At 39.5% G+C, this 23,144-nt stretch overlaps 5 protein-coding genes across 14 annotated transcripts in view; 3 read left to right on the forward strand and 2 right to left on the reverse strand.

Annotated features, from left to right (window-relative positions):
* Positions 1-1,132: 1,132 nt before the first annotated feature.
* c1ql2 (complement component 1, q subcomponent-like 2) lies at positions 1,133-3,627 on the reverse strand. The gene is made up of 2 exons (XM_015030848.1): positions 2,725-3,627; positions 1,133-1,336 (listed from the first exon to the last, which is right to left on the reverse strand). The coding sequence occupies exons 1-2, from the start codon at positions 3,325-3,327 to the stop codon at positions 1,157-1,159; spliced, it is 783 nt and encodes a 260-aa protein (XP_014886334.1). The 5' UTR covers positions 3,328-3,627; the 3' UTR covers positions 1,133-1,156.
* Positions 3,628-8,794: 5,167 nt separating this feature from the next.
* Positions 8,795-14,310, forward strand: LOC106946496 (STEAP family member 3, metalloreductase). Of its 3 annotated transcripts, none has more exons than XM_015030849.1 (6): positions 8,795-8,884; positions 9,597-9,836; positions 10,713-10,979; positions 11,074-11,601; positions 11,672-11,818; positions 13,156-14,310. In XM_015030849.1, exons 2-6 carry the CDS (start codon positions 9,612-9,614, stop codon positions 13,441-13,443), a joined length of 1,455 nt encoding a protein of 484 aa, XP_014886335.1. In that variant the 5' UTR covers positions 8,795-8,884; positions 9,597-9,611; the 3' UTR covers positions 13,444-14,310. The 3 variants fall into 3 exon arrangements, with proteins under 3 accessions (XP_014886335.1, XP_014886336.1, XP_014886337.1); XM_015030850.1 differs by having other exon boundaries at positions 11,074-11,604; positions 11,652-11,818; positions 13,156-13,421; XM_015030851.1 differs by having other exon boundaries at positions 11,655-11,818; positions 13,156-13,421.
* A 359-nt stretch (positions 14,311-14,669) lies between these two features.
* LOC106946500 (acyl-CoA-binding protein) lies at positions 14,670-16,411 on the forward strand. The gene is made up of 4 exons (XM_015030862.1): positions 14,670-14,804; positions 14,979-15,096; positions 16,086-16,148; positions 16,297-16,411. The coding sequence occupies exons 1-4, from the start codon at positions 14,799-14,801 to the stop codon at positions 16,368-16,370; spliced, it is 261 nt and encodes an 86-aa protein (XP_014886348.1). The 5' UTR covers positions 14,670-14,798; the 3' UTR covers positions 16,371-16,411.
* Positions 16,412-17,043: 632 nt separating this feature from the next.
* On the reverse strand, positions 17,044-22,597 carry sctr (secretin receptor). 2 transcript variants are annotated; one of them, XM_015030861.1, is made up of 13 exons: positions 22,227-22,597; positions 22,048-22,147; positions 21,594-21,710; positions 21,077-21,183; positions 20,613-20,722; positions 20,328-20,460; positions 20,083-20,236; positions 19,914-19,974; positions 19,754-19,823; positions 18,941-19,032; positions 18,600-18,654; positions 18,284-18,325; positions 17,044-18,193 (listed from the first exon to the last, which is right to left on the reverse strand). In XM_015030861.1, the coding sequence occupies exons 1-13, from the start codon at positions 22,296-22,298 to the stop codon at positions 18,008-18,010; spliced, it is 1,299 nt and encodes a 432-aa protein (XP_014886347.1). In that variant the 5' UTR covers positions 22,299-22,597; the 3' UTR covers positions 17,044-18,007. The 2 variants fall into 2 exon arrangements, with proteins under 2 accessions (XP_014886347.1, XP_014886346.1); XM_015030860.1 differs by having other exon boundaries at positions 18,600-18,738.
* Positions 22,598-22,700: 103 nt separating this feature from the next.
* cfap221 (cilia and flagella associated protein 221) overlaps positions 22,701-23,144 on the forward strand; it is a 35,615-nt gene continuing 35,171 nt past the window's right edge. For 3 of the 7 annotated variants that reach the window (XM_015030853.1, XM_015030855.1, XM_015030852.1), the window contains exon 1: positions 22,766-22,972. In XM_015030853.1, coding sequence (XP_014886339.1) covers positions 22,891-22,972 — 82 coding nt within the window. In that variant the 5' untranslated portion in view covers positions 22,766-22,890. Of the gene's footprint in view, positions 22,973-23,144 lie in introns of all 7 variants that reach the window. The other 4 variants (XM_015030856.1, XM_015030858.1, XM_015030859.1 and 1 more) reach the window with 3 other exon arrangements.

The following is a 23,144-nucleotide window of genomic DNA, read 5'->3' on the forward strand; positions in this document are numbered from 1 at the left end:
TATTTATTACAGTTTCTTCAGCTAACTAGCTAGCTGATAGCACAGTACAAAAATTGTGAAGTAACTTCCTCTTATGCAAAGTATTCTACTGAGTAAAATGAGATTAATCTGATCAAAAACAAACTAAAATTTGAACAGTGTTGGGAAAACAAAGGCTGATTCAGCATAGCTAACGAAAAAGTGAAACAAATTTGATTTGCTAAATTTGTTCTGGAGATGCTTCTTAATGGTTTTGATGTCACTATTACACAAAAACACAACTTTTACTGGAACAGCAAGTAATTTGTTATGCATAGCTTTGATAAGCTGTGTTATACCTTCATTAAATAATCTTGTTTTATCCACTTACATTACATATGTACAAAATCAGTCCCTAAATGTTCAACTTGGTGAAGATAATAATATATTAGCACTTAGCTTACTGGCTAAGTGCCAGTAAGCTAAGTGCTCACTTAGCCAGAAAATTGTTAGATTCTAATTCTAATTCTAATCTCCAATTAGAAATTGCTTTTCACAAGGAGAACTAATTATTTAATATTGTGTTGATATCCCTCAGGGAAATTATATTACTAAGCATTAAATAATAAAGGAGACTTCTTCTGGTGTTTTGATGAAACTCTGTAAAAAGTCAGCACTGTTTCATTTCAGCATACATAGTCAATCATCACATTAAAACTGTAATTTTGCCCCAAAATTTAAGTTACAGTGTTGTGAACAGGTCACTAAATAGTGCCTCACCGACAGTCCTCTTAATATGGTCATATTTCTTTTTAAATATTGCTGTTATTGCACAAGGTGCCTTATAAACAACCAGCGAAATGCCAATAATCTTTAAGGCCCGTCGTTATTTTCCTCAAATGGTTTTAAGACGTTCCTCCAGGAACATTTCCTCCCGGGTTCTTTATGGTGTGTCGTAAATCACCAGGAACATGAGTTTTCTCACACTGAGATATCAGTCACAGTTTTATAGCAATCTCTATCTAAACTCCAGTTAAAATAAATGTCATATACAAAAATCTTTCAATTAGTTTTTACAGCATATAGGGTTCAGATAGCTCTGTAAACTTGAACAGGTGTGCAAAAGAAGAAGAAAAAAAAAAACATAATTAACCTTTAGTTGAGACAATTTCAGTCCAAAGCGCCTGTTGTGGAGGGTTTAATCGGGGTATAAGATGAAGCCAGAGAAGGTGCTGTACTTGTTGTTGTTGCCCCCATGTGCTTTTCCGCCATCCAGTTTAACATACACCTCGTCTCCAGAGTCCAAATGCAACACAGCACTGTTACTGGCGTAGTCATAGTTCTGGTCTGCATCTTGGGCTATGGCGCTGGCCCGTACCTGGTTCAACAAGATAAAAAGAAACTCAGGATGTAAAGACCGAGTGGAAAAGTTCACATGCACCTGAGAGGCAAAGTAAAACAGCAGTGGTGCGGAAAATTGTTAGATTCTAATTTTAAACCTCCAAATGTTGATTCAAGAGGAAATATGTTAGCATTAAAGCTGTAGGATGTAATCGAATTTGACTGGGCTGCTTAGAAAAATTTGAATTGAACCTATCATGAATATTTGCCAAAAAAGGCCAGAATTGAATAAAATGAAAAAATTGTAAGTCATGGTTTCAAATGTCAAACTTAAATTTGTTATACATAATATTATTCACTTAATGTTCCAGGTTCAGGTTCACTGATTTAAACCAGTGTTACTAAACAGATGACAAGCAAAAGTAACTGTGAACATTATTTTATATTAATGTTTCACAGGAAATGAACACTATTTACAGAACACTGCAAAAATCATACATGATTTCATCTTTTAATTAAATTATAATACATAATACATTAAAATACTAATAAATTGATTCATTTGTTTGTGTGTGTTTTTGTTTCTGCACTTTTAAACCTGAATTTTCTTATAAATTATAGACATTTTTAGGATGTTTTAAATTGCCACAGTACCTCATCAAGTGGACCTTTGATTAGTTAACCTCTTATGGTAATATGATATTACTTTAATATCAGAGCAAGTATGAAACTTCTGTCATAACCGTATTAGATCATATAAATTAATAATAAAATATCTCTTAATGGGCATCCAGCCATCCCTTATCGATTCCCGGTGGCCCTGGGTGGCGGGGTTAGGTTGAGGGCGGAGTTGCCCATAGCAACCATGTTGAATTTCTAACATCTTAAATTACAAATTTGTGATTTTCAGTGATGATTGGATAATCGTGTATTCAAAAATGTTATTAAATAGGTGTACATTTATTTTAAATGTTATTTAAATGATCAGGTATAAATCGCTTTTTTGTTCCACGATGTATGGATTTGTATTGTGGCACTTTTGCCCTCGAAATGCGTCAATCTGCAGCTGAAAATGAAAAGAGAAAAGAAAAACCTCATCCGGAGGATTGCTGCGTTAAGCACCTTTTATGGAAATGAGAGCAAACAGAACTAGAAGTGAATAGAACATGAAGATTGAATTTATTTACTCATTTAAACTGTGAAGTTAAAGGGATACAACGGGAGGTTTGCGCCATGCGGTGCGCACTTGGTGCGTAAAATGTAACCCAGCTTTTTAAATTTTGATCAACTTTTCGAGAAGAGAACCGGGTTCAAATAAAGGTGTTTGATCAGCTAAACAAGCTAAGTTTTGAGACCTTATCCTAAAACTGTGTCCATTGATCAGAGCCACGCAGTGCCATGCATGCGCTCTGAGCTGGAGTCTACCTGTCCGTTCTTGCACAGGTCGGCCCACATGCTGGTGCCATCCCCCCCGCGCATCAGCACATGGTAGGTGAAGAAGTAGATTCCGGACACATGACAGGTGAACTTCCCGGTGCTCTGGTCGTAGTGGTTCCCCAAGTTTGTGATCACGTCGTCAAATTTCAGCACCTCATATCCCTCATGCGGGTTCTTGAGACCCACGTAAAATGCGATCCTGTAGCCGCTCACAGTGGAGTTCGCTCCGTCCCCCTCGACCGTGTCACCGGCCCCCGCAGCTCCGGCTAAAGCGGTGAAGGCCAGTTTATTGTCCCCGCGCTCTCCCGGTGGTCCCCTCGGTCCGGGGGGGCCAGGCTCTCCCGGTGGACCCCTGGGTCCGGGCTTCCCGGGTCGCCCGGGCTCGCCGCGGGTCCCTTGCGCCATGGGCGGCAGTGGAGCGACTCCGTTCACGTTCTGGCTCACCTCCATGGCAGTGGCTCCCCCCGGTTTGGGGCTGTATGGGTCACAAACCATCCGGCAGGTGCCCATCATCTCGTAGTAGTGAGCGGAGGTCTCCGGGGAGCGGAGGAGCAGCAGTGGGACAGCGATGGTCAGAGCCAGCAGGACCATGGCGACAGCGGTCACTGCGAAGACCACGGACCACTTCCTCCGGGCCGTGCGTGGACCAATGGACGCCAGAAAACCCGTCGAGCCGCGCTGGAGGGCAATTGTGACTGTTATCAGTGGGGGGTAAAAAGACAGACAGAAACAAAAGAAGTGAAGTTGGGGAAGTACGCATTAGTGTCTCCACCACTCCAGTCCGTGTCTTCAATCCCCTGGGCAGCTGTGACCGAGCGGGAGACGCGCGTCTTGGCTGGATGGAGGGGTGGCGCGCAGACAGCTGCGCACAGCTGCGTCCAGCTGTTTGCAAAAAGAAGACCGGAAGGCAGCACTTCAAATTAAAACAGCAGCATGTACGCATGGATGGATTGTCTGGATATCATTTGGAAAATAGACACGAAGTGATGCTGTGAAAAGGAAATTTTGAGTTCAGCGATTCTGCAAGTCCAATAATGAACATCAGTGCCAACTCTAACGACAGGAAGCATATTGTAAAGGAACGTGTTTCCTTTACAACTTTATATTGGTTGATTAAACCTACATTAACATGCGGAACATAACCCACTCAAATAAGGACTGTCTTTTTTTTCAAAAAAGAAAAAAACTATGCAATTAAAATGTTTTACAAATAATCATAAAATGTGGCTTTCATTTGTTTTCAATCCCTTCTGAGTCTGTACTTTGTAGAAACAATTCACTTTTGCTGTATGTCTCTTCTAGTTTTGCAAATATATTTTCTTGTCACAGATTTTCAATTAAATATTTATGTCAACTTTGACTGGGTCACTCCAACACAGAAACGTGAGCAGCCATTTTCATTTGCAACCTTAATTTATCTCAGATTTGTAGTTATCTAACTTAGCAAGGAAATGCATGAATGTGATTTATTTCTTTGTCCAAACAGCATCTGTGAAGATATGCATAAAACCATATTGCTGATTTTAAAATAATATATTAATAATAATCTTTCTTGGAATGAGCTTAAGCAACTCGCAACTGCAATTTGAATACGGTACATGTTAGAAAATTCTTTATGTTTCTATTAATAAACCAGCTGCCAATACTTTTCTTCAAATATCCAACCAATATGATAGTTTCACGAGAAAAAGTGTTTGCTGTTGAGCAAGTAAAAATAATCAGAATAAAATACATTTTTATGCTTTGAAATAAAAAGTTCTCGTCCATAGTATTTCAAAATGTAACAGGAAATCTTTTTAATTTTGATCCTTCTAACAAAAGGAAAAGGGAAACCTCTTTCCACATTTTTATGACTTGTACTTATTTTTGGCTGCATGTCGAAGAAGTTAAAGAGAGTTTAATGGGTTCAAATCATCCTTTGAAACGAATTAAACTGATTAAAGTTGTTTGAACTGCAGGCGGTGTGTTTACTCCGACATGCCACTCAGGTGTATCTAAATAAACGCGTGTGATTAGTTACTTTCCTTTTAAACATGAATGAATCCAGGTCAAAGTCAGATTTAATGAAGAGCTTAAACTCGCAGGAGCTAAATTCATGACCAAATATTTGACTCAGACCAAGAGGGACACTTTCAAAGTCACTTCATATGGCTGAGGGCAGGTTCACAATGGTGTCATCAGCTGACTGACTGCATTGGTCACTTCACACACACACACACTCATGGAGGGAGAGACGGACAGGGGGAAGAGGGGGCAGTTTATGCATGCTGGATGCAGACCAGGGATGTCTGCTGGCGGTCGACACTCTCAGCTCCATGCTCTCTGTGACTGCAGGGACATATTTGATGTCTTGTTTCATGCAGCTGAGGGCCACAGGCCTCGAATTTAGATTGGCTATCAAATTAAAATTCATCCCATGCAAATCAGCACCCCAGTGCATGCAGATGTGTCTGACATGCCTTTTTAGCCTTCGTTTTCGGTTTTCCTCCAAGACCACTGAACTCTTGCTAATTGTGTGGATTTTAACCACACCTGCTGATTAATAATTGTGTTTCCACCATTAACTGGGCATAAAAGCTTTAGGGATGCTTAATAAAAGCTGGTAATTGTTAAAAACATTCCTTGAAGGACCTTAAATACTTCAAAAGTGCGGGGCCAGCAGAGCTAAGCACCTGGAATTGGAGTGCAGGCCCCACATCCACAACAGAGGCTTTACAGCTCAAGGCAACGTGAAGAAATCTTCAGAGGTTGAAGACGAGGCTTAGCCGAACCCCCCCGCATCACCCCCAACCAATTCCAGCTCGTGCTCAGCTCAGCTGTAACTCTGCAGAACACGGAGGCAGCCACTGCTGGCATCCCAGAGTGAGAAAAAGCACGATGAGCAGCGAGAGCTGGTCGGGAAATTCAAACCAAAGTTGAAAAATCTGAGGGAAACGCCACACCGGCCAGAATGAAAACATCCCATCTTGTTTTACATTTTTCATTTCCCTTTAAAGCTCCAGTAATACACAAAACATACAAAAACAAACCCACTAAAAATATGCAGAAATGCACATGGAGCACATCCTCTTTCCTAATGCGCAGCATGACCTTTAGGAAGGATTAGTACAGTGAACTGTGTCTTTAGGCTGTGGTGAGCCAAACACAACACACTGTTTGCATTATGCACTCCAGCCTCTTAGATTATCCCAGCCTGCAGCTCCGTCATGCTTGTAATCACACTGCACTGCTGCATGATGCACACAAACCTTACGGTGAGGCCAAAGAAGAGAACTGTCACCAGCAGCTTACTTGACTTTGGATGATTTTCCATTCAGCGGAGTAACTGGTAGCAGGTGTAAGGTGGTGTGCATGGTAGTAAACTAACATTGCAAATCACTCGACATCATTTTTTCTGTTCTCCGTTCAGAGATAGGGAAGCTGGTTAGACTTGATGGAGTAAAATACAGGAGAATCTTGGAAAAAGGCTATGGCTTCAGATTGGGGTGAAAGTTCACTTTCCAGTTGAAAATGACCTTGAAGATACATCCAGAGCTACAGTGGAATGATTAGGTCAAAGCATGATCTTGATAGAAAGTCTAGAACTAAATCAATTTAGGAAACTGTGCCATAACTTGAATGCTCATGGATCTAAGGTCTGCTTTGACTATTTACAGAAGTTTTCATAGCGCATAACCAAAATATTGAAAAGAAAATGCAGCTTGGATAGCTAAGATACCAGAGTGCAATGCTACTAGACATGCTAATCGCTGGCGTTTGCAAAGCAGCCAATCCAGGAGCTACATTTGTGTTCCTGAGCACTGATTGGCTGTACCCTTAGGAGACAAATGATGGTAGATGTTAGCTTCTGCTAGGTTTCAACTGTGTAATTCTGCACATTGTGGAAACCAGGGCTCAAATGTATAGACATACCCCACAGCTTCAGTGAAAAGTGGTTCTACAAGTGATTGACCCAAAGGTACTGAAAAGAAAAGAACACTCTTCTTGTTTTGATTTCTGTTTGCAAAAAAAAACAACATTAAAGTTGTGCACTATTTTGTGTTGGTTGATTAAGGGGTTTGAATACATTTGCCAGGCACTGCTATATCAGTCAGTAAAAAAGACACCCAGCTACTTTATAAAGATTTAATTGCTCCAGCTACTTTATAAAGATTTAATTGCTTTTCGGACTGAATTATGAAGGAATCGTTGGTCAGCCATTGTCATTCTGTTCGTTTTGCATTAGTGAAACTTGTTGTACTTATTGTGAATCAAACGTCACAGCTCATATGTGTAAATGAGCCATCTGTGAACCACAACAAGACAGCTATGAGAACTTGCAACATCAGCTTCTGTCTTACTGCGTGACCCTGATCCCACATGAAGCCCACTGAAGACACCTGTGTCCTCGATTGCACGGATAAAACAAAACGCTCCTTGATGATAGTGAACACCTGTCAGAGGTCCACCTCAGGCCAAATGTTTATGCCCTTTCATTTCCTCACGTGGCACAATATTCACCAATTTTACCTCGTCTTCTGATTAATTTAGCAATTTATCAGAAGACGCAATTTACTGATATATAAATGAAAAACTCAAAATTGAAATATGGATGTAGCAAGCTGCAACCCTGAGCGAAATAAACAAACATGAAGCCACCAGAGAGCCATGAGAGAGCATGAGGGAAGAAAAGGGTTCGTGTGTGAGAACGTACATATTTGTGTGCGGCGACACTGATGTAGCACAGCCCGCCTCAGGGATTCAACCTTTTGCAAGTGGCAAAGGCAGACATGATGAAGTCATGGTGACAGTGTGTAACCTGCGGTCAGACATCTTTTTAACACGCGTTTGGTTTTTTTCTACCGATCCCAAGGCCAGTTTATCAAATACACCAGCTTTGCAAACAGGAGGGGAACAGGAGGACTTCAATATTAAAACCATTTTCAGACAGAGGGTATATGAGATTAGCCTCAAACCTCTAAGTATTGTTATACAAAAGCAGCTGAAGGCTACTGTCATCATGTGCTCACAATGCTAACACCTGCTTATATTTAACAGGTGTAATGGGAGCCAAATTACCTCTTACATTAGTGTTAGCTTGCTAATATGAGCTAATCAGCTCTTAATTGTGTTTAATCCTTTGACAACAGGGGTGGTATGTTGAGAGTTCTGAGATTAAATTAACATCTAGTGCTTTACACACTAGATCTTACTAATTACTGGTGCGTCACCAAACCAGCTTGTAATACACTCTACAGTCTACAATCTCCCCAGATATACTTGTTCTCATTTTTATGCGCTGATCTCTGATGGTTGTAAGTCTAGATGTTGGGACAGTCTGATTTTTGCCTGAAATCGATCAGCAAATCTTTTGTTTTTGAAGTTTTTAACACCAGGTGGCACTAATATGCCTCACCATGAGACTTCACTACCTATATAAACACCAATGCTTCCCACAGTGGCATACAGTGCAAAAATAAACGAGGGGAAAAACTTTGTAGTCCCAACTTATCACAGTTTTCGAAATTTGTATATTATTTGTCTTCTGTTTTGTATTTGTAGAACATAATGTACACAGAAGAAACAGCGCCTCCTGCATCTACAGTATATGATGGTTTCAGGATTAGGTATCTGTTTAGGAATGTGTTAAAACAGTCAAATTTGTCTTTTTTTAAATGATTGGTTACATTATTTTAACTATTTTAACTCCAGCTAATTCATTTTTGATTTAAATAGTTTTACCAACAAATAAAATTGCATAACATTCTTTTTGTCACTGTCTAAGCTCTCCTTACAATTATTCACCAAACAGGATGCTTTACATTGGTTGAAGCAGAAATATTATCCTATTTATTCATTTTAAAATATGAAAAAAATAGTATTGTCCTCAAATTATCTTAGTTAAAACTGTCCCACTGAAAACTTCCATAAAATCGTGAACGTTTTTGTTGTTTATTTGCATTTTATTACCTGTCCTAAACTGCAAATGACGCTCTAAACACCGAGTTGGTCACGCGCTGTCACCTGCAGCACGCAGCGTAAGTCACGCACTCTCTTTTATCTTATCCTGACATGCGGGGGCGTGGCTTTGGCTGCTGCGTCATCCAACGAGGAAGAACCCGCTGCAGTTTACTGAAAACGGAGACGCGGGTAGAAGAAAGTGCTGTCTGTAAGTACAATTGTGACTTTTAGAAAGCTGCTGAAGCGTCAGTGTTGGTTTTCTGAGGGATTTCTCGAGATGTTTGCGTTATTTTTTACTTTGTTGGTTTCGAATTAAAGGAGAGTAAAGTTTCCACAAGTCCAGCCAAGGACAGGCAGCATGGTGGCTTAAGTAGTTTTTCTGTTTTGGTTAAGAAACAGTGTTATTAAACACTTTAATAAACACATTTTAGCTGCTTTAAAACAACTCTTAACATATAATACAGACGGTTTCCTGATTACTCGCGGTTTTGCACCTTAACGTCCTTACACGTGTTGACTTTAACTCTGGAGAGAAGTTTGGCAAAACTGACAGACTTCTAAAGTCGGCATGAAGTTAACATAATGCAGAGTTTTAAGTGAGTTGGTTATTTACTAACCATGGAAGTAGCTGCTACCATATTTAGACTGCCTGATATCCATTTCTGCTAATGTTGGGTGGCAGCAGCTTTGACAGATGTAGGACATGCCAGCTGAGACTCAGATAATAGGAATGAGGCTTCTCTGTTCTAAAAACAAGCAGACAGATGTCAGATAGAAACCCACCGGCAAATCTATTATTAGTGTTACTTTTATTCCAGCTTTTGTCAGATTAATGTCTTGATAGACAATAATGTCCAGTTTGGATCTGAGGAAATCCCGTAATCATTAATCTAACCCATGATCCTGTCTGATGTCTGTAGATTTGCTAGCACATCATGCCTGATGAGATGGCAAGGCGTTTAATTCTAGAAAGAGGCGACGGGGGAGCCAGACACTTTGAAGATGCCGTGCCGGATCCCAGCAGCCCGGTGATCGGCATCCTGGGCACTGGAGACTTCTCCCGCTCACTGGCCAGGAGGCTGGTGGCCTCTGGCTACCAAGTCGTGGTGGGAAGTCGGACCCCCACACGCTTCGTAGCTCTGTTCCCGGAGGAGGCCGAGGTGATACACACACTCTTTGTGTAATTGGTGTTTTTGTTTCTTTCCTTCTGGAGATGATTATACATCATTCGTTTCCCACGAAGGGTAATTACTTTTGTTATCATGACTACATAATTTATTGAGGTTAAAGCTGCATTTTACAAATTTAAATCTCTCTGAGCTGGTTGGATTAAGTTTTATGTAGGTGTATTAGACTAAAGGGGGCTGAAGAAAATACATCAACAAAAGTTTGTGCTTGAAAAATGACAAAACATCATATACAGATTATAAAGATGAAGTAATAACTATAGAATTTTCTGTAATGTTTAGGAAGATATCCCCTTCATATTTTCAAATAAATATTTTAAACAGCAATCCAGTGTGCACATTCAAGACTTGCAGACATTTCAGTTTCACCATGTTGAAATGAAAATACCTCCTAAATCCAGGGATTATCTGTCCAAAACAGTCATCTTGACTATTTTGTTGCAGGTCACTTGCATGCAGTGGCTGCTTGGAGTCTGTGATTCACAGACACAAGGTGCTGGGTGCTGGTGACTCTCTGAGCCACATTGGTTTCAGGGGATTTCCCTTTTGAATGGCCTCCTTTGCATATTGTGAAGAATGTTGGTATAGATTTTAGCTGTTAAAGAATCTTCCCACATGATGGAGGAGAATCATGTTTGGGATCTTTATCTTGTTTGGATGAAACGTCTCTACTGGTTTGGAGGTGTTTAGTGGAGCTTAAGAAGAGTCCAGCCCAAATCATAACACACTAACCACCACATTTGACAAATGAGCTACACACCAATTCCTTTTCACCTCTACTTTCCTGTCCATCAGTTTGAAAATAATCACATTTGAACCACTGGAGCATTAAAAACGTCTGCGTTCCAGGTGACCACCCAGTTGGAAGCAGCCAACAAGGCAGACTTGATCTTTGTCGCAGTTTACCCTGAGCATCACTCCACGCTGATGGACTTGAAGCAGACGCTAGCTGGAAAGACCTTGGTGGATGTTAGCAACAGTTTAAGCATCAACCATAAGCGTCCATCCAACGCCGAGCTCCTGGCAGACTATTTCCCTGGAAGCTTCGTGGTTAAGGGGTTCAACACCGTATCTGCCTGGACGCTGCAGATGGGCGCCCGAGATGGAGGCAGGCAGGTAGGAAACATCATCAGTTTCCAGTGATGGTTTGCTTATTGACTTAAATGTTTTTGGAAGCAATAAATGGATTGTTTCATGTTTTTGCCTGCAGGTTTTCCTGTGCAGCAACAGCCAAACGGCCAAGAACTTAGTGAAGTCAATCTGCCATAGGATGGGCTTCATCCCCGTCGACATGGGCCTCCTTTCTTCTTCTCTGGAGATCGAAAATCTGCCGCTCTACTTATTCCCGTCCTGGCGCCTCCCTGTCCTCTGCATGTTGATCCTTTTCATCTTCTTCTACCTGTACAACTTCATCCGGGATGTGTTGTATCCTTTCATCACGGAGCACAAAAGCGCCTTCTACAAAATGCCCATAGAAGTGGTGAACGTCACCCTACCATCGGTGGCCTTGGTGATGTTGGCATTGGTTTACCTGCCTGGTTTGTTGGCTGCCTTCCTTCAGCTGTGGTCAGGGACCAAGTACAATCGCTTCCCCAACTGGTTGGACCGCTGGCTGCTCAGCAGGAAGCAGCTGGGACTCTGTAGCTTCCTGTGCGCCGTCCTGCACGCCGTTTACAGCCTGTGTCTTCCTCTGAGGAAGTCTGCCCAGTTTAAACTGTCCAACATGGCCTACAAGCAGGTGGGTGAAGACACAGTGGAGCTAGATGTCTTGATCTTAAGCAGTGCCATAAAATGTGCTTGGTGTCCAGGACTCTTGGGTGGATGAGGAAGTGTGGAGGATGGAGTTGTACCTTTCCGTGGGCATCATGGCCCTCGGGTTGCTCTCCCTGCTGGCGGTCACCTCTCTTCCTTCAGTTGCCGGCACCATCAACTGGAGGGAGTTCAGCTTCATCCAGGTATGTTTCACTTTTAGTTTCACTTCCAAGGTAATATCCCCTCAGAGACACACTATTCCTCCTGTAAGTAAGACTCTGAATGTCCCACACATGTAAACACCAAGCTTTTCCGCTCCCACAGCTGCCCCAGATTCACAGCTAAACTTATCCTGTGACAAAGCCACCAAAGTGTTGTGACTCAGCATGCACACACTTCCTTTTCTTCCCTCCGCGAGGCCTGGGGTCTTCCAGGACTCGCAGTCTCCCTGTGCTGCATTTCCCCCCACCCCACTTTCATCTCTTGGTAATCCGCTGGCCGTCAGATTAGTCACGTGGCGACGAGAGGAAAGGCGAGTTTGCGCTCGGTACATGTAGAGTCGCTGGGCGAAGCTGCAGGATAAGCGTGCTCATTGGCCTGCTAAATACACAACAAAAGTCTGGATGAGGTGTTTCTGCTCATATACTGTTTTTCACCAAACATGGCTCTGTGCTGTTAACCTCTCCTCTTTGCTCTCAAGGCAGATTCTTGCAAACCTAAGTTTTTTTCCAGACAATCATGTCTTCTTCATCTGCTCAGTTTTTTCTAGTTGTAAACACACGATTTTTACCATTTAACACATTGGGAACTGAAACTCCAGAGTCTCAAAAGAAACTGTTGAGTTGTTGAAGGTTCTCTGAGCATTGCATGAATTTTCTGAAACATCTGCTACAGAAACAACTGGCAGCTGTCTAAAACATTTCCTCTTTTTTAAAATGATGAACTTGAAATTATTTGGTAGAAGCCAGACAACCCTTCCCAGATTTACAGGCAGAAACAATTTCTTCCTTAAGGTAATTCTTCTGTCTTTTCTTCGTAGCATTGTTGGTACAAATAAAGACTCAAAATCATTAAACACCTGCAATGAAAGAGTAAAGGGTTCCATTTTGGATGAACTGCATAAATATAAAGCTAAAATACTCCAGTCGATTCCACACAGAAAAACAAGACTGTTTTTGTTTTCTTTTAACCCCTGCTCTGTAGCCCAGACAACCCTGGGATGTTTGTGGTGGCTTGTGGCCCCTGAAGGTCTAGTAAGCAGCTCAGTCAGTCACAGTCACAGAGGAAAACACCAGTGGGGTCTCTTTAGGTCAGGAGTGGTGGGTCAGCATGTGTCCTCAGGCTCTGCTGTAGCCTCTAACACAGTCAGCTAACGCTATGGACTTGCTGACTCTCTGTCTCTGCCAAAACACATGATGCATTTTATGGGTAGTTTGCAGACACGCCCCAAAGAGTTTGCAGCTGCATCACAATTACATATTTTTCTGATGTTATGTAGTGTTCATTAAATTTTTTTTAATGTTTGCTTGATGTTTCGCAGTCTACACTTGGTTACTGCGCCTTGTTCATGGCCACCGCCCACACGCTCTTCTACGGGTGGAATCGGGCCTTTGTTCTTGCACGGTACCACTTCTACATGCCCCCCACATTCGTCCTGGTCCTGGTTCTGCCCTTCATGGTCCTGCTGGGCCGCGCAGCGCTCTGCCTGCCCTGCGTAGCCGGGCGGCTCAGGAAGATCCGCCGCGGCTGGGAGAGGAACCGGCACATCCGCTTCATGCTGCCGGCCGAAGACTGCCGCAACGGGGTGGAGAACGTCAGTAATGTGTGAGAAACGCTGCTGCTCTTAGAAACAAGGTGGATTATCAACACAGAGAAGATAAAATATTTATACTATGCTGGAATTTGTCAGAAGACTGAAGTTCTTCTCAACAAGAGCCTGAGGGACATCCAGCCAGGGATACCTTAAACACTTAATGCTGTCAGAGATGACTGCTGTTTCTTTAATTTATTGTTTGCTCTATTTTAGTGTCAATCACAGTGAAGAATGATATTCGCTCTTCAGAAAACGCTGCAACATTGTTCCACAGCAGACTAAGCTGTTGTAGCTCAAGAAACCAAAATAAGTTTCTACTTAAATATTTTGATTTTTTGCTCAATTCATTTCCCTGTGATCTTTGTTCTTTATAGGTTCCCTTTTTTTTTTTATTAAATATTGTGCAAATATGACATATGCAGCAATGCATGTTTATTTTTCTCCTAAAGCTGCCTTCAAAACACATCCAAAATAACTTTGACAATCAAACTAGAAAAATAAAAGTAAAAAGAATAAATCTGTTCTAAATGTCTCATCAGTTTCAGACTGTGAAGTGATTCTGCTGCATTTTATTTAGGGATATCTACATAAAAGGGGATTGAATACATTTCAGATTTGTATTTAAACTTTAAAACTTGTAGTTCAGGTGTGAACCTTAAGTTAAAACTGGAACGATAGAGTGAAAGTTATGTAGTTCATTTTTGTTCTAATGATGCAAAATTCAACACTACAGCATCTGGGTTGAAGTATAATGTTACTTCTTTATTGTTTTCTGACATAAAGTGATTTCTGTATGCTGCCATTTAACTGTTGCCAATAAAAGAATGTAAACTTTGACCTTTGCTGGAAGGTGCTATACAAATAAAACTTAATTTGATTTGATTTTTGTACAGTAATGTGTTTTCTATGCTTGTGCTCAATATGAATGTAGATAAGGGATTTCCAGCAGGCTTTAAAATGTAACAACCTTTAAACTGAGCTAAGAGGGCAAATATATCCATAGACATTACTTTATTAGGCGCTACATATCCAGATGATGCCATCTTGTGGCAGTTTTCTGAACTGCACCGTAAATGTCACTGTTTTATTTTCGGTCCAATCCGGAAAAAAATAAATAAATAAAACACAAAAAAATAAAACAAAACAACAACAAAAACTTGTGAAATGATAAATAAGCTTAAAGTTTGATTATTTCTGTTATGCTGATTGGGGATCAATAGGGTGTAACATACCGCTTACCTGCCGCTGTCAACCAGGAAATCCCTCCCCACTTTCCTAGCTTATTTCCCGCGTGACATGCTTGCAGGACGAGTTGAGCAAGACTTACAGTTGGAAGTTTCAGCAGCAGCAAAGCCTTACACCCTGTCACCATGTCTGTAAGTGCATTTTGTTTTAAACTACCACTTTTATTTCCTGCCATGTAACCAAACCGATCTGCTTCGTGTGAGCTGACTTTTCTCCAATCTCTGAGTTTGATTGCTTCAAGTCTCCCGTGGTTTTCATAGGTTACTCTGTCAGGTTTAATGCTCCGTTTCCTTCCTCTCTTCCAGGAAGCATTTAAGAAAGCAGCAGAGGAGGTGAAGGTCTTGAGACAAAAGCCAGATTCAGGAGAAATGAGTGCAATTTATGGTTTGTATAAACAAGCCACTGCTGGAGACGTGAACACGGGTGAGTGTATGTAGTGGGGATGTTTTGTATCCCTTGTTTGGACAGGGTGGGGTTGAAATTATTTTTTCTTAAAAACAGGTTTGATAAGTGAGATTTCAGATTATGAACAATGAGTATGTAGTTTAAACGAAGCATCTTATTTATCAGACTTTATTGAACATAACGTCTTCATATGAACCCGTATATCAGCAATCCAGCATTTTCAAAGCTTATCTGCAGAAACTTTTACATGTTCTGTTTCTTTTTAAACAGTTAATATTGGATCCTACACCTCAGATTACATCAGATTCATTGCAACCTTTTAAAACGTCCATAAAACAGTCTTCTAACTCAGATTTAGCTGAACAGGTCAAGTGCAGCGAAGGCTTTAGTTACAATTGACACAAAGCAGCTCATTTTGCAATATTAAGGAAATTATAGTTTTCTTTTCTTATTTTAGTTTCAAAGCTTCACTGTCTATCATTAGATTAAAACTTAATATTGGCATTATAAGTAAAGATTAGTTAAACCATACTCGGCAAACTATAATTTGAAAAATTATGCATGACTGACAAAAATATTCAAAGAATGTATGTTGACCCAAACATCACCGGGCCACAACCCAAAGGGCCCAGCAGGGGGCAACAAATGCCCAAAAAAGCCCTGCAGACTGTCTCAACCATGTAGAATAAAATTCAAGGACATTCAGCATTTATCTCCAGACAAAGCAAACAAGCATGTACTTTTGCAACTTTTAAAAAATATTTATAGAGTCTTATATTTGTTTTATTTCAGATAACTTAAATTCAAGGCCTGTGTTTGAGTGGCACATTGGTTAAAAAAAGTTGAGATGATCCTTTTTGAAATAACACTTCATAAGCCTGATATGAACAGTGAACGTTTAAAGTTCAGTTATCTCATATTAGTGGGTCTATTAAATTAAATTGTACTGACTTTAATTATGTTTTGAAGTCGCTTGAGGCTAAATGCAAGGCTCTTTATTTCCACAGAACGACCAGGGATATTCGATCTTACAGGAAAAGCAAAATGGGATGCATGGAACGCAAAGAAAGGTTGGATTCATCAAACTTTATTACAAATACCTCAGCACAACAAATCAATGTAGGGTTGAACAAAATGTAGATTTAAATCTTTGAAAGAGTCTAAAACTAAACCAAACCATCAAGAATTATGTGCTTTGTCTGTTTCCCAAACCAACAGGTTTATCCAAAGAAGAAGCAATGGCAGCTTATGTGAAGTTGGTGGAAAAGCTAAAAGAGAAATATGGAATATAGAGTCTTAAGAAATACAACAATAAAGAAATGCATAAGAAAAACTGAGTGTCTGATTTTTGTTTTTGAAATAAAACATCAGAAGACCATTTTAGTTTTCTAATTAAAACATTTTTTTCTCAGTTTCGTAGCTTTATAGTCTTTTACCTCGACTGTCGAGTAAAACATGAATTTCCCAGTGTACCACTGCCAAACTTTTTTTCTTCCACACAATTTTTCACTTATATACTTGGAACAGCACTCTGAACAGCCAGCTTCATGAACAAGGAAACTTGATAGCATTCTATAAGGAATCTATAAAATATACAACCTATAACCCACATATTTGATTATATTCTAATTTACTGAGATGTACCTGTATGCAGTATTTTGCTTAATATTTACTTCAATCCTGTTATGTTTTCAAGTAAAAGTCTCAAATATTTTTTTCTTAAGTCACTTAAGTGAGTTATGTCGGTATATAAAAAGCAATGTTGTGCAGAAAGACTAAAATGTTTTGGATCTTTAATATATTTTTCTTTACAAGCAGCCAATGATGATGTAATGTATTCCTCTTTAAGTGCTTAAAAGGAATTTATTATTTTCCAGATGGTACAATGTGTCAGGTTTTGTGATGTGGACTCTGTTAAAAAAAAAAAAAAGACAGAGAAAACTTTGCTCATTTTTTTTTTTTTTAATTGTGAAAATTACTATCTAATGTTTATGGAAACTTTTCATTATACGATCTAGGACTAAAATAAGAGTAAAAGCTGAACTGTTCATGATTCATGATTTAATTCATCTTTTTAAATGTGAAACACATACTTTACTTGTTTGGCATAAAGGTATGGGATCCAAATTGTCATGTTTAAGGATTTAAAATTCATGAACTCTTTTCTTATGAAGCCCCTGAAAATACCACTAAGGGTTAATTTCATTCAGGGCAGGCAGCTTTTGATGGGGTCCTGATGGAAAACTGCAGCACTCAGACATCATATCCTCTCTTCTCTGTCATAAACTGAATGTACTGTTTACTGTACACACACCTGCAATTTGGCCATTAACCTCAAGGGCTTTTTTCCAGGTAATGTTTGATGTCTCTGCCAGATTTTGGTCTCATCCAAACAAACCATCCTTTCAACTGTTTATTAGATGTTTTAATTAAAACAAAGAGTGTTTTTACAAAATTTTCTGTCTGCTGTTGCCCTTTTTGTTTATATGTAAGCTACCAACAAATGCAAAGGTTAATCTATTGTAGCCTAATATCGCTACAGCTGTTCCACCACCAGTTTGTTTTTTGTGTGCATGAATGATCTTCTGGCTCTGAAATGATCTGAAATGTCATTATATAAATAATACGAAGCTAAAATGGAAAAGGTTAGCTACAAACTATGGATATTCTTTAAATAAAAAGTCAAAATATTACAATTTAAACGAGTCATGCTTTCTCATCACAATGAGAGCATTCGCTGTTTAGAATACCTTTTATTCTTCTGAAAATGTTTGCAATGTAGATTAAATATGTTTTTGGGACTTTCCCTGGTCTGGTCAAGCCTTAACAAAGCAAACAAATTTTCATTTTTAATCAAATTTGTCCCATAGGCAAATAGCTCTTAACTGTTCTTTGGGATTACAAGAAAAGTTCTTACACAGAGTTATGTTCACATCTCCAGAGTGTCTGCAGGGAATCCAGTGTTCGTAAGACTGACAGGAGAAGAGGGCAGCAGGGAGACCTGCGTGTGAGGCGATCCAATCTGGCTGATGGAGCCGTGATGCTGTCGACTCCGGCTGGGCAGGTGCCGGGTGAGCTTCCATCTTTTCCACCGCCTCTTAAACTCCTGCTGCACCTGAAACATACAAGACCAACAACAACAGCGCTGCCCGGTTGGGTCCATGCTTCACAAGGTTCGCATTGTGGCTGACGGTTCAGATTTTACCTCTCCATTCATGAAGCAGTAGAGAACAGCGACCACAAAACCCTGGGAGATGCAACAGGATTACACATTGAGATTATGGGATTTAACAGCACTGTGAAAAAATACTTACCCAAATAGATTTGTTTTGCTTGTTTTAAATGCAGTGGACGTAAACTATTCAGGCCCAGTCACGCCCAACCCCTGGCTGCAACACTGTGTGCTGCTTTTTAAAATAATTTAGTTCACTTCCTGTGTCACAGTAAGGTTCTGTTTGAGTCATTTCTTTATTATTTAGGTGTGGTATAAATGGGACCTGAATGATGTGAGCAAAACGTACCTGTATGGATGAGAGCGCCAGCTCCGCAGACGTCCAGATCTTAAATACAGAGATGCTGACGTTGACGGGTATGAAAACAAACAGAATGCAGTTGAGTCCAAACAGAGCCACCAGGAAAAATGTGGACTTAATCAGCTTCCTGTTAAAGAAAAAAAAACAAAACAGTTTCTTCAGTAAAAAAAAAAAAAAAAATTCTGGCTTAAGTTGTCAGGAAGTCTTTCTGACTTTTTACAACTGTAAAAACTGTATTGTAAAATTTTTACTTCCAAATATAAATATGCAGTGCTTCCGACTCACCAGAACAAAAATACGTTGGATATAATATAGTGAAAAAGACTCACATATACTGACTGAATTCGCTCCGGTGTGCGTCTGACATTCTGAGTTTGCTGATCAGTATCCTCAAAATACCCAAGAAAAAGATGAGATTCACCTAAAATAAGTAGAAAAAATATATATTTAAAAAATTCAGATTTAGCATTTGATTGGTTTGACATCTACCTGTCTTTTAGGGTAGCTGAGAAGAGTCAACCAACTTCAATGCTTGTCAGCTAAAGACATATTTGCATTAGCTAGATTTACATTGGCATTAATAGCAGCAGCGTCTTAGCTCATTGACTTGAAAAGGCTACAAAGCCACATTTATTTGTTCAATAATAAATCTTCAGACATAACCAGGCCAACAGCTTCATTAGAGCCTTTCCTTGAAATAAATTAAGCTAAGCTAACAAGTTATTGGTGGTAGCTTATTACCTAGATGCATAAATACTCTAAGGTAAGCTAACGATGCCATCCAATAGTATTGAGCCATTTTATTTCCCAAGATATGAAAACGTGAACTCCATTTAGAAATACCCAGATAAATGTTACCAATTGCACCACTGTATAGCCTACAATATTTCTTTTTCCCTTCACAATATGAAAAATGTATTTTAAATAGTCTGGGTTGTACTTCAGAGGCTAGGTTTTAGCTGCATGTTTAGTCATTGAACATAACTAGGCCAAGAACTACTTTGGTTCCTAAGCTAAGCTAGCTAGCCATTTATTTAATTAATTAATTAGCACAGCCAATTAGCACTGCGATATAGCTACATGTACTTAAAAATTACAAATTTTATTTCCAGAAGTATGTTCTAAAACAACAAATATTTTACACATATGGAGAGAAGAACTGGCACACGGAGTATCCACCAAATCCATTCATGTTTTCTTCTTTCCCAACATCTGTACCCAAGAAATAAGAAATAATTATAATTTCTGACATTTAGAAATCTAAAATTAAGTAGATGGTTGATGAATATTTTAGTTTCTTACCCTTCATCTTCAAAAAAATACTTAGCACATCCCCAGCAGACAATAATAATAAATGGTACGCCTGTAAGACATTTAGGAATGCAGTATTTCAGAGACAGCGTTGAGCTTTAAAGCATATGTTTACAGGTAAAACAAAGACAAAACTGTGAGACGTATCATATTGCAGTACCCCAGCTCAGGAGGATGGACCAGGCGAGGTGTTTCTTCAACGAGAAGAAGGATCGGCTCACCAGAGTGAACAGGAAGTGACCCTCCACCAGCAGCCAGCTGTAGTTGGCAAGGATGAAGTAGTTGCAGAACATCAACACAATCTTACAAGCCACCTGCAGAAAATTGTGTCAGAAGAGACCGTCTCATTTCAGTGGCAAGAAACTCTTTCTTTTCTTATTTAAAATGATCGCCTGTCATCCTTACAGTGGATCTGTCGCAGTCGTAGCCTTCTGAATCTGTAAAAAGGAGACCGTCCCTGATAAAGATGAAGATGGCTCTCAGGATGAAGGAGACAAACAGCTGGATGTGGATGTAGTTCCTTGTACAGTGCAGCTTCCTGCAGAATATATCAACTCTGCTTTAGAGGCGGGCTCGGCTGTGCTTCACCCGATGACAATAAACAGGCCAAAGGTGACGCATTGGAGGGTTTTACAGAGCGGTCTGTGGTTGATGGAAGGACAACAGGGAAAAAAAGGAAATATTTCTCACCTAAAGAAGCAGAAGATGGTGATAGCGATTGTAAGAGTGATAAGGGAGAGTGTGTATCCGATGGTGTACATGGTCTTCACATAGGAGAAAAACCAATGGGAAGCTGAGTCCTGAGGAAGAGAAATTAGTTTTAAACACTTATAACATCTTCCTAGAAATATATATATATGTGTGTGTATATATATATATATATATATATATATATATATATATATATATATATATATATATATAAACTCTTCTGAATATCTCAAGGATATAACAAAGTTTCTTAACAAGTTCATTATAGTATTGATTTTTATTATTTCATTGCTTTCTGTTTCCCTGTTGTCATGGGAGATGTGTGTTGATGTTTATAAGTCGGAAAACAGGAGGACTTTGAGCAGGAAAATAAGGGAAGTTTTTAGGGGTATTGCATGAAATAATGTCTTTTTTTATTTTTTACGAAATTGAAAACTACTTACATGTTCTAGATATTTAAGTGAGTCATTGAAAGCGTAGCTACATGCATCCTCATGTAGGGAGAGAAGACCCGTCCATCCATTGCTGGTGCAGTTGCTATGCACTTCACCTGCAAAATACCAATAAAATCACTCCTTCCTGCCTTCTTTTGACTGTAACCTTGCAGAAATACCTGCATGCAAGGAATGACTGGCAAAAGGTAAATGGTGTTCATAGTGTCTATATTCAGAATATTGAACCTAGGTGATAAATTAAAGGCGACAAGGACATTAATGTATCACTTTCGTGTGCTGTTTAGATAATTTATTATCCCTTTAACACGCAGCACTCTTACATGTTGCCCAGTCTTTTGTGTACACAAGCTTCACATAGCTGTTTGGATAGAGACGGTAAGAGGAAGAAGAAACTCTGTCCCATCCGAAGACAAATTAGTTTTCTATGGAAATAATTAACCAGTGGGACGAGGTGCAGGTAATGGTTTACAGTTTCTTAATGTGCGTCATCGCCCTTGCATCTCACCTTTTGAAACACGCCCAAAGATATCCAGGCATGGCAGCGAGACTGTTTCCCCCAGAGAGGCGGGTGGCCAGCAGTGCATGTCTTCCCACTTTCCCTCACAATACACACTGCTGTTTACTACACATAAAACAAGAATGACAAGTTTCATGTTTACTTGTAGCAGTAAAGCAGCTAAGAAAAATTAATACATGCAAAAAAAAAAAAAGAAGAGTTAATGGTCTAAATTAAGATTAAAGTTGCCCCGAAAATCATATTTTAATTCATGTTGTTATATGACCACTAGCTGTCACTAAAACATAACGTGAAATTTCTGTAAAGGCCCAAATTATGAAACATTTACCTCATTTTAGTGTAAAATGCTAATTTGAAAAGGAGGTCGTTTTTGTCAAAAAAAAATGCACACGTGAAAAAGGAAGAGAACATTTTAACAAAATTAAAAACTGTATTGATTTACCTTTTGCTTTTTGTTCCCTGACCAATATGATATTTTTCATGCACTTTTCTTCCTCTTTCATAGGATCGACATGAGGAGTGCAACCTGGTGACGATCTAGCCTGTAAAACAAAATACTATTGGATTTTTTTTTTTTTTTATTCTCAGGCATTGCAATAAAGCAGGTGTACTTCTCTTTACCTGGTGTAAAAGCAGCAGCCCGATCAGTCCAACTTTCTTCATCATGTTTCCTTTTTCCGCGAGAATGCCCATCTACGTCCAAGCTCCAAGCTGCATAGCTGATCTGAACAAAAAGCAACATCCCTGCTGTTATGCAGCTGATATATGAGACTTTTAAATCTAACATAATAGTGTTCTGGATAGGACAAACTGAGGAGCGCTGACATTACAGTAGCTCCATTAAATTTCAAAATAAAATTATGAGGTTGTTGCATGGATAAATGTGCGGCATTGTCTGTGTTTTTGCTGAATAGAAATATTCTGATATACGTTTTAGTTTATCTATTAAGTTTTTTTAATTAAGTTCATGAGAAAACGGAAAAACACGCGTGCGTGTATGTTTTGACTCTTATTTTAAAACCCAAACTACGTATTTCCGGTCTGAGTTTTGTGAGTTGACGGAATTTAACGGAACGCGCTCGCCCCTGTCCTCGCCCCTTGCCCGTCACCATGGTAACATAGGCGTCTGTTGCGTTCCGTTTCGTAAACGGTGAGAGATAAATGTGTTTAGACGTCTCTTCTCTGGTAGGACAATTCATGAAATATAGCAAAGTTTAATAGTGTCATTAAACGTTTCGTGCTCGAAATAACTTTTGTTTACGTTAACGCGAATCTAAGTAAGCTAATGATCTTAATTTGTTGCAGCGTGGTTTTTTTTTTTTACTTTGCCACCAGAGTTAATACGCAGTCAGAAAGTTTGAACCCAGGTCTGAATAAGTATGGAACATTTTCTTCAATTTGTTCTCTAAGTTGCTTCAGTTTATTAATTTTTTCACCAATCTGTCCCTCATTTCTCTTTTCCTCCTTGCTTTGTTTATTTCTCTTGTTTTTGTTGTTTGTTTCATGTTTCCTATCTTCATTCCTTCTATTTTTGTTTCA

This window comes from Poecilia latipinna, unplaced genomic scaffold (genome assembly GCF_001443285.1).
Source record: "Poecilia latipinna isolate Pla-1442-1.1 unplaced genomic scaffold, P_latipinna-1.0 Scaffold194, whole genome shotgun sequence".
Classification (NCBI taxonomy): Eukaryota; Metazoa; Chordata; class Actinopteri; order Cyprinodontiformes; family Poeciliidae; genus Poecilia; species Poecilia latipinna.

Excerpts from the sequence above, each read along its gene's own strand:
- c1ql2 (XM_015030848.1), bottom strand. The coding sequence starts at position 3,327 with ATGGTCCTGCTGGCTCTGACCATCGCTGTCCCACTGCTGCTCCTCCGC. Across the intron at positions 1,337-2,724 it reads ACCTGTGCAAGAACGGACAG|GTACGGGCCAGCGCCATAGC; the intron begins GTAGACTCCAGC and ends TTGTTGAACCAG.
- LOC106946496 (XM_015030849.1), top strand. The coding sequence starts at position 9,612 with ATGCCTGATGAGATGGCAAGGCGTTTAATTCTAGAAAGAGGCGACGGG. Across the intron at positions 9,837-10,712 it reads TGTTCCCGGAGGAGGCCGAG|GTGACCACCCAGTTGGAAGC; the intron begins GTGATACACACA and ends TCTGCGTTCCAG. Across the intron at positions 11,602-11,671 it reads CCAACATGGCCTACAAGCAG|GACTCTTGGGTGGATGAGGA; the intron begins GTGGGTGAAGAC and ends CTTGGTGTCCAG.
- LOC106946500 (XM_015030862.1), top strand. Across the intron at positions 15,097-16,085 it reads TGCTGGAGACGTGAACACGG|AACGACCAGGGATATTCGAT; the intron begins GTGAGTGTATGT and ends TTATTTCCACAG. Across the intron at positions 16,149-16,296 it reads TGCATGGAACGCAAAGAAAG|GTTTATCCAAAGAAGAAGCA; the intron begins GTTGGATTCATC and ends CCAAACCAACAG.
- sctr (XM_015030860.1), bottom strand. The coding sequence starts at position 22,298 with ATGGGCATTCTCGCGGAAAAAGGAAACATGATGAAGAAAGTTGGACTG. Across the intron at positions 22,148-22,226 it reads GGCTGCTGCTTTTACACCAG|GCTAGATCGTCACCAGGTTG; the intron begins GTAAAGAGAAGT and ends TTTGTTTTACAG. Across the intron at positions 19,033-19,753 it reads CAGTTCTTCTCTCCATATGT|GTGAATCTCATCTTTTTCTT; the intron begins GTAAAATATTTG and ends TACTTATTTTAG.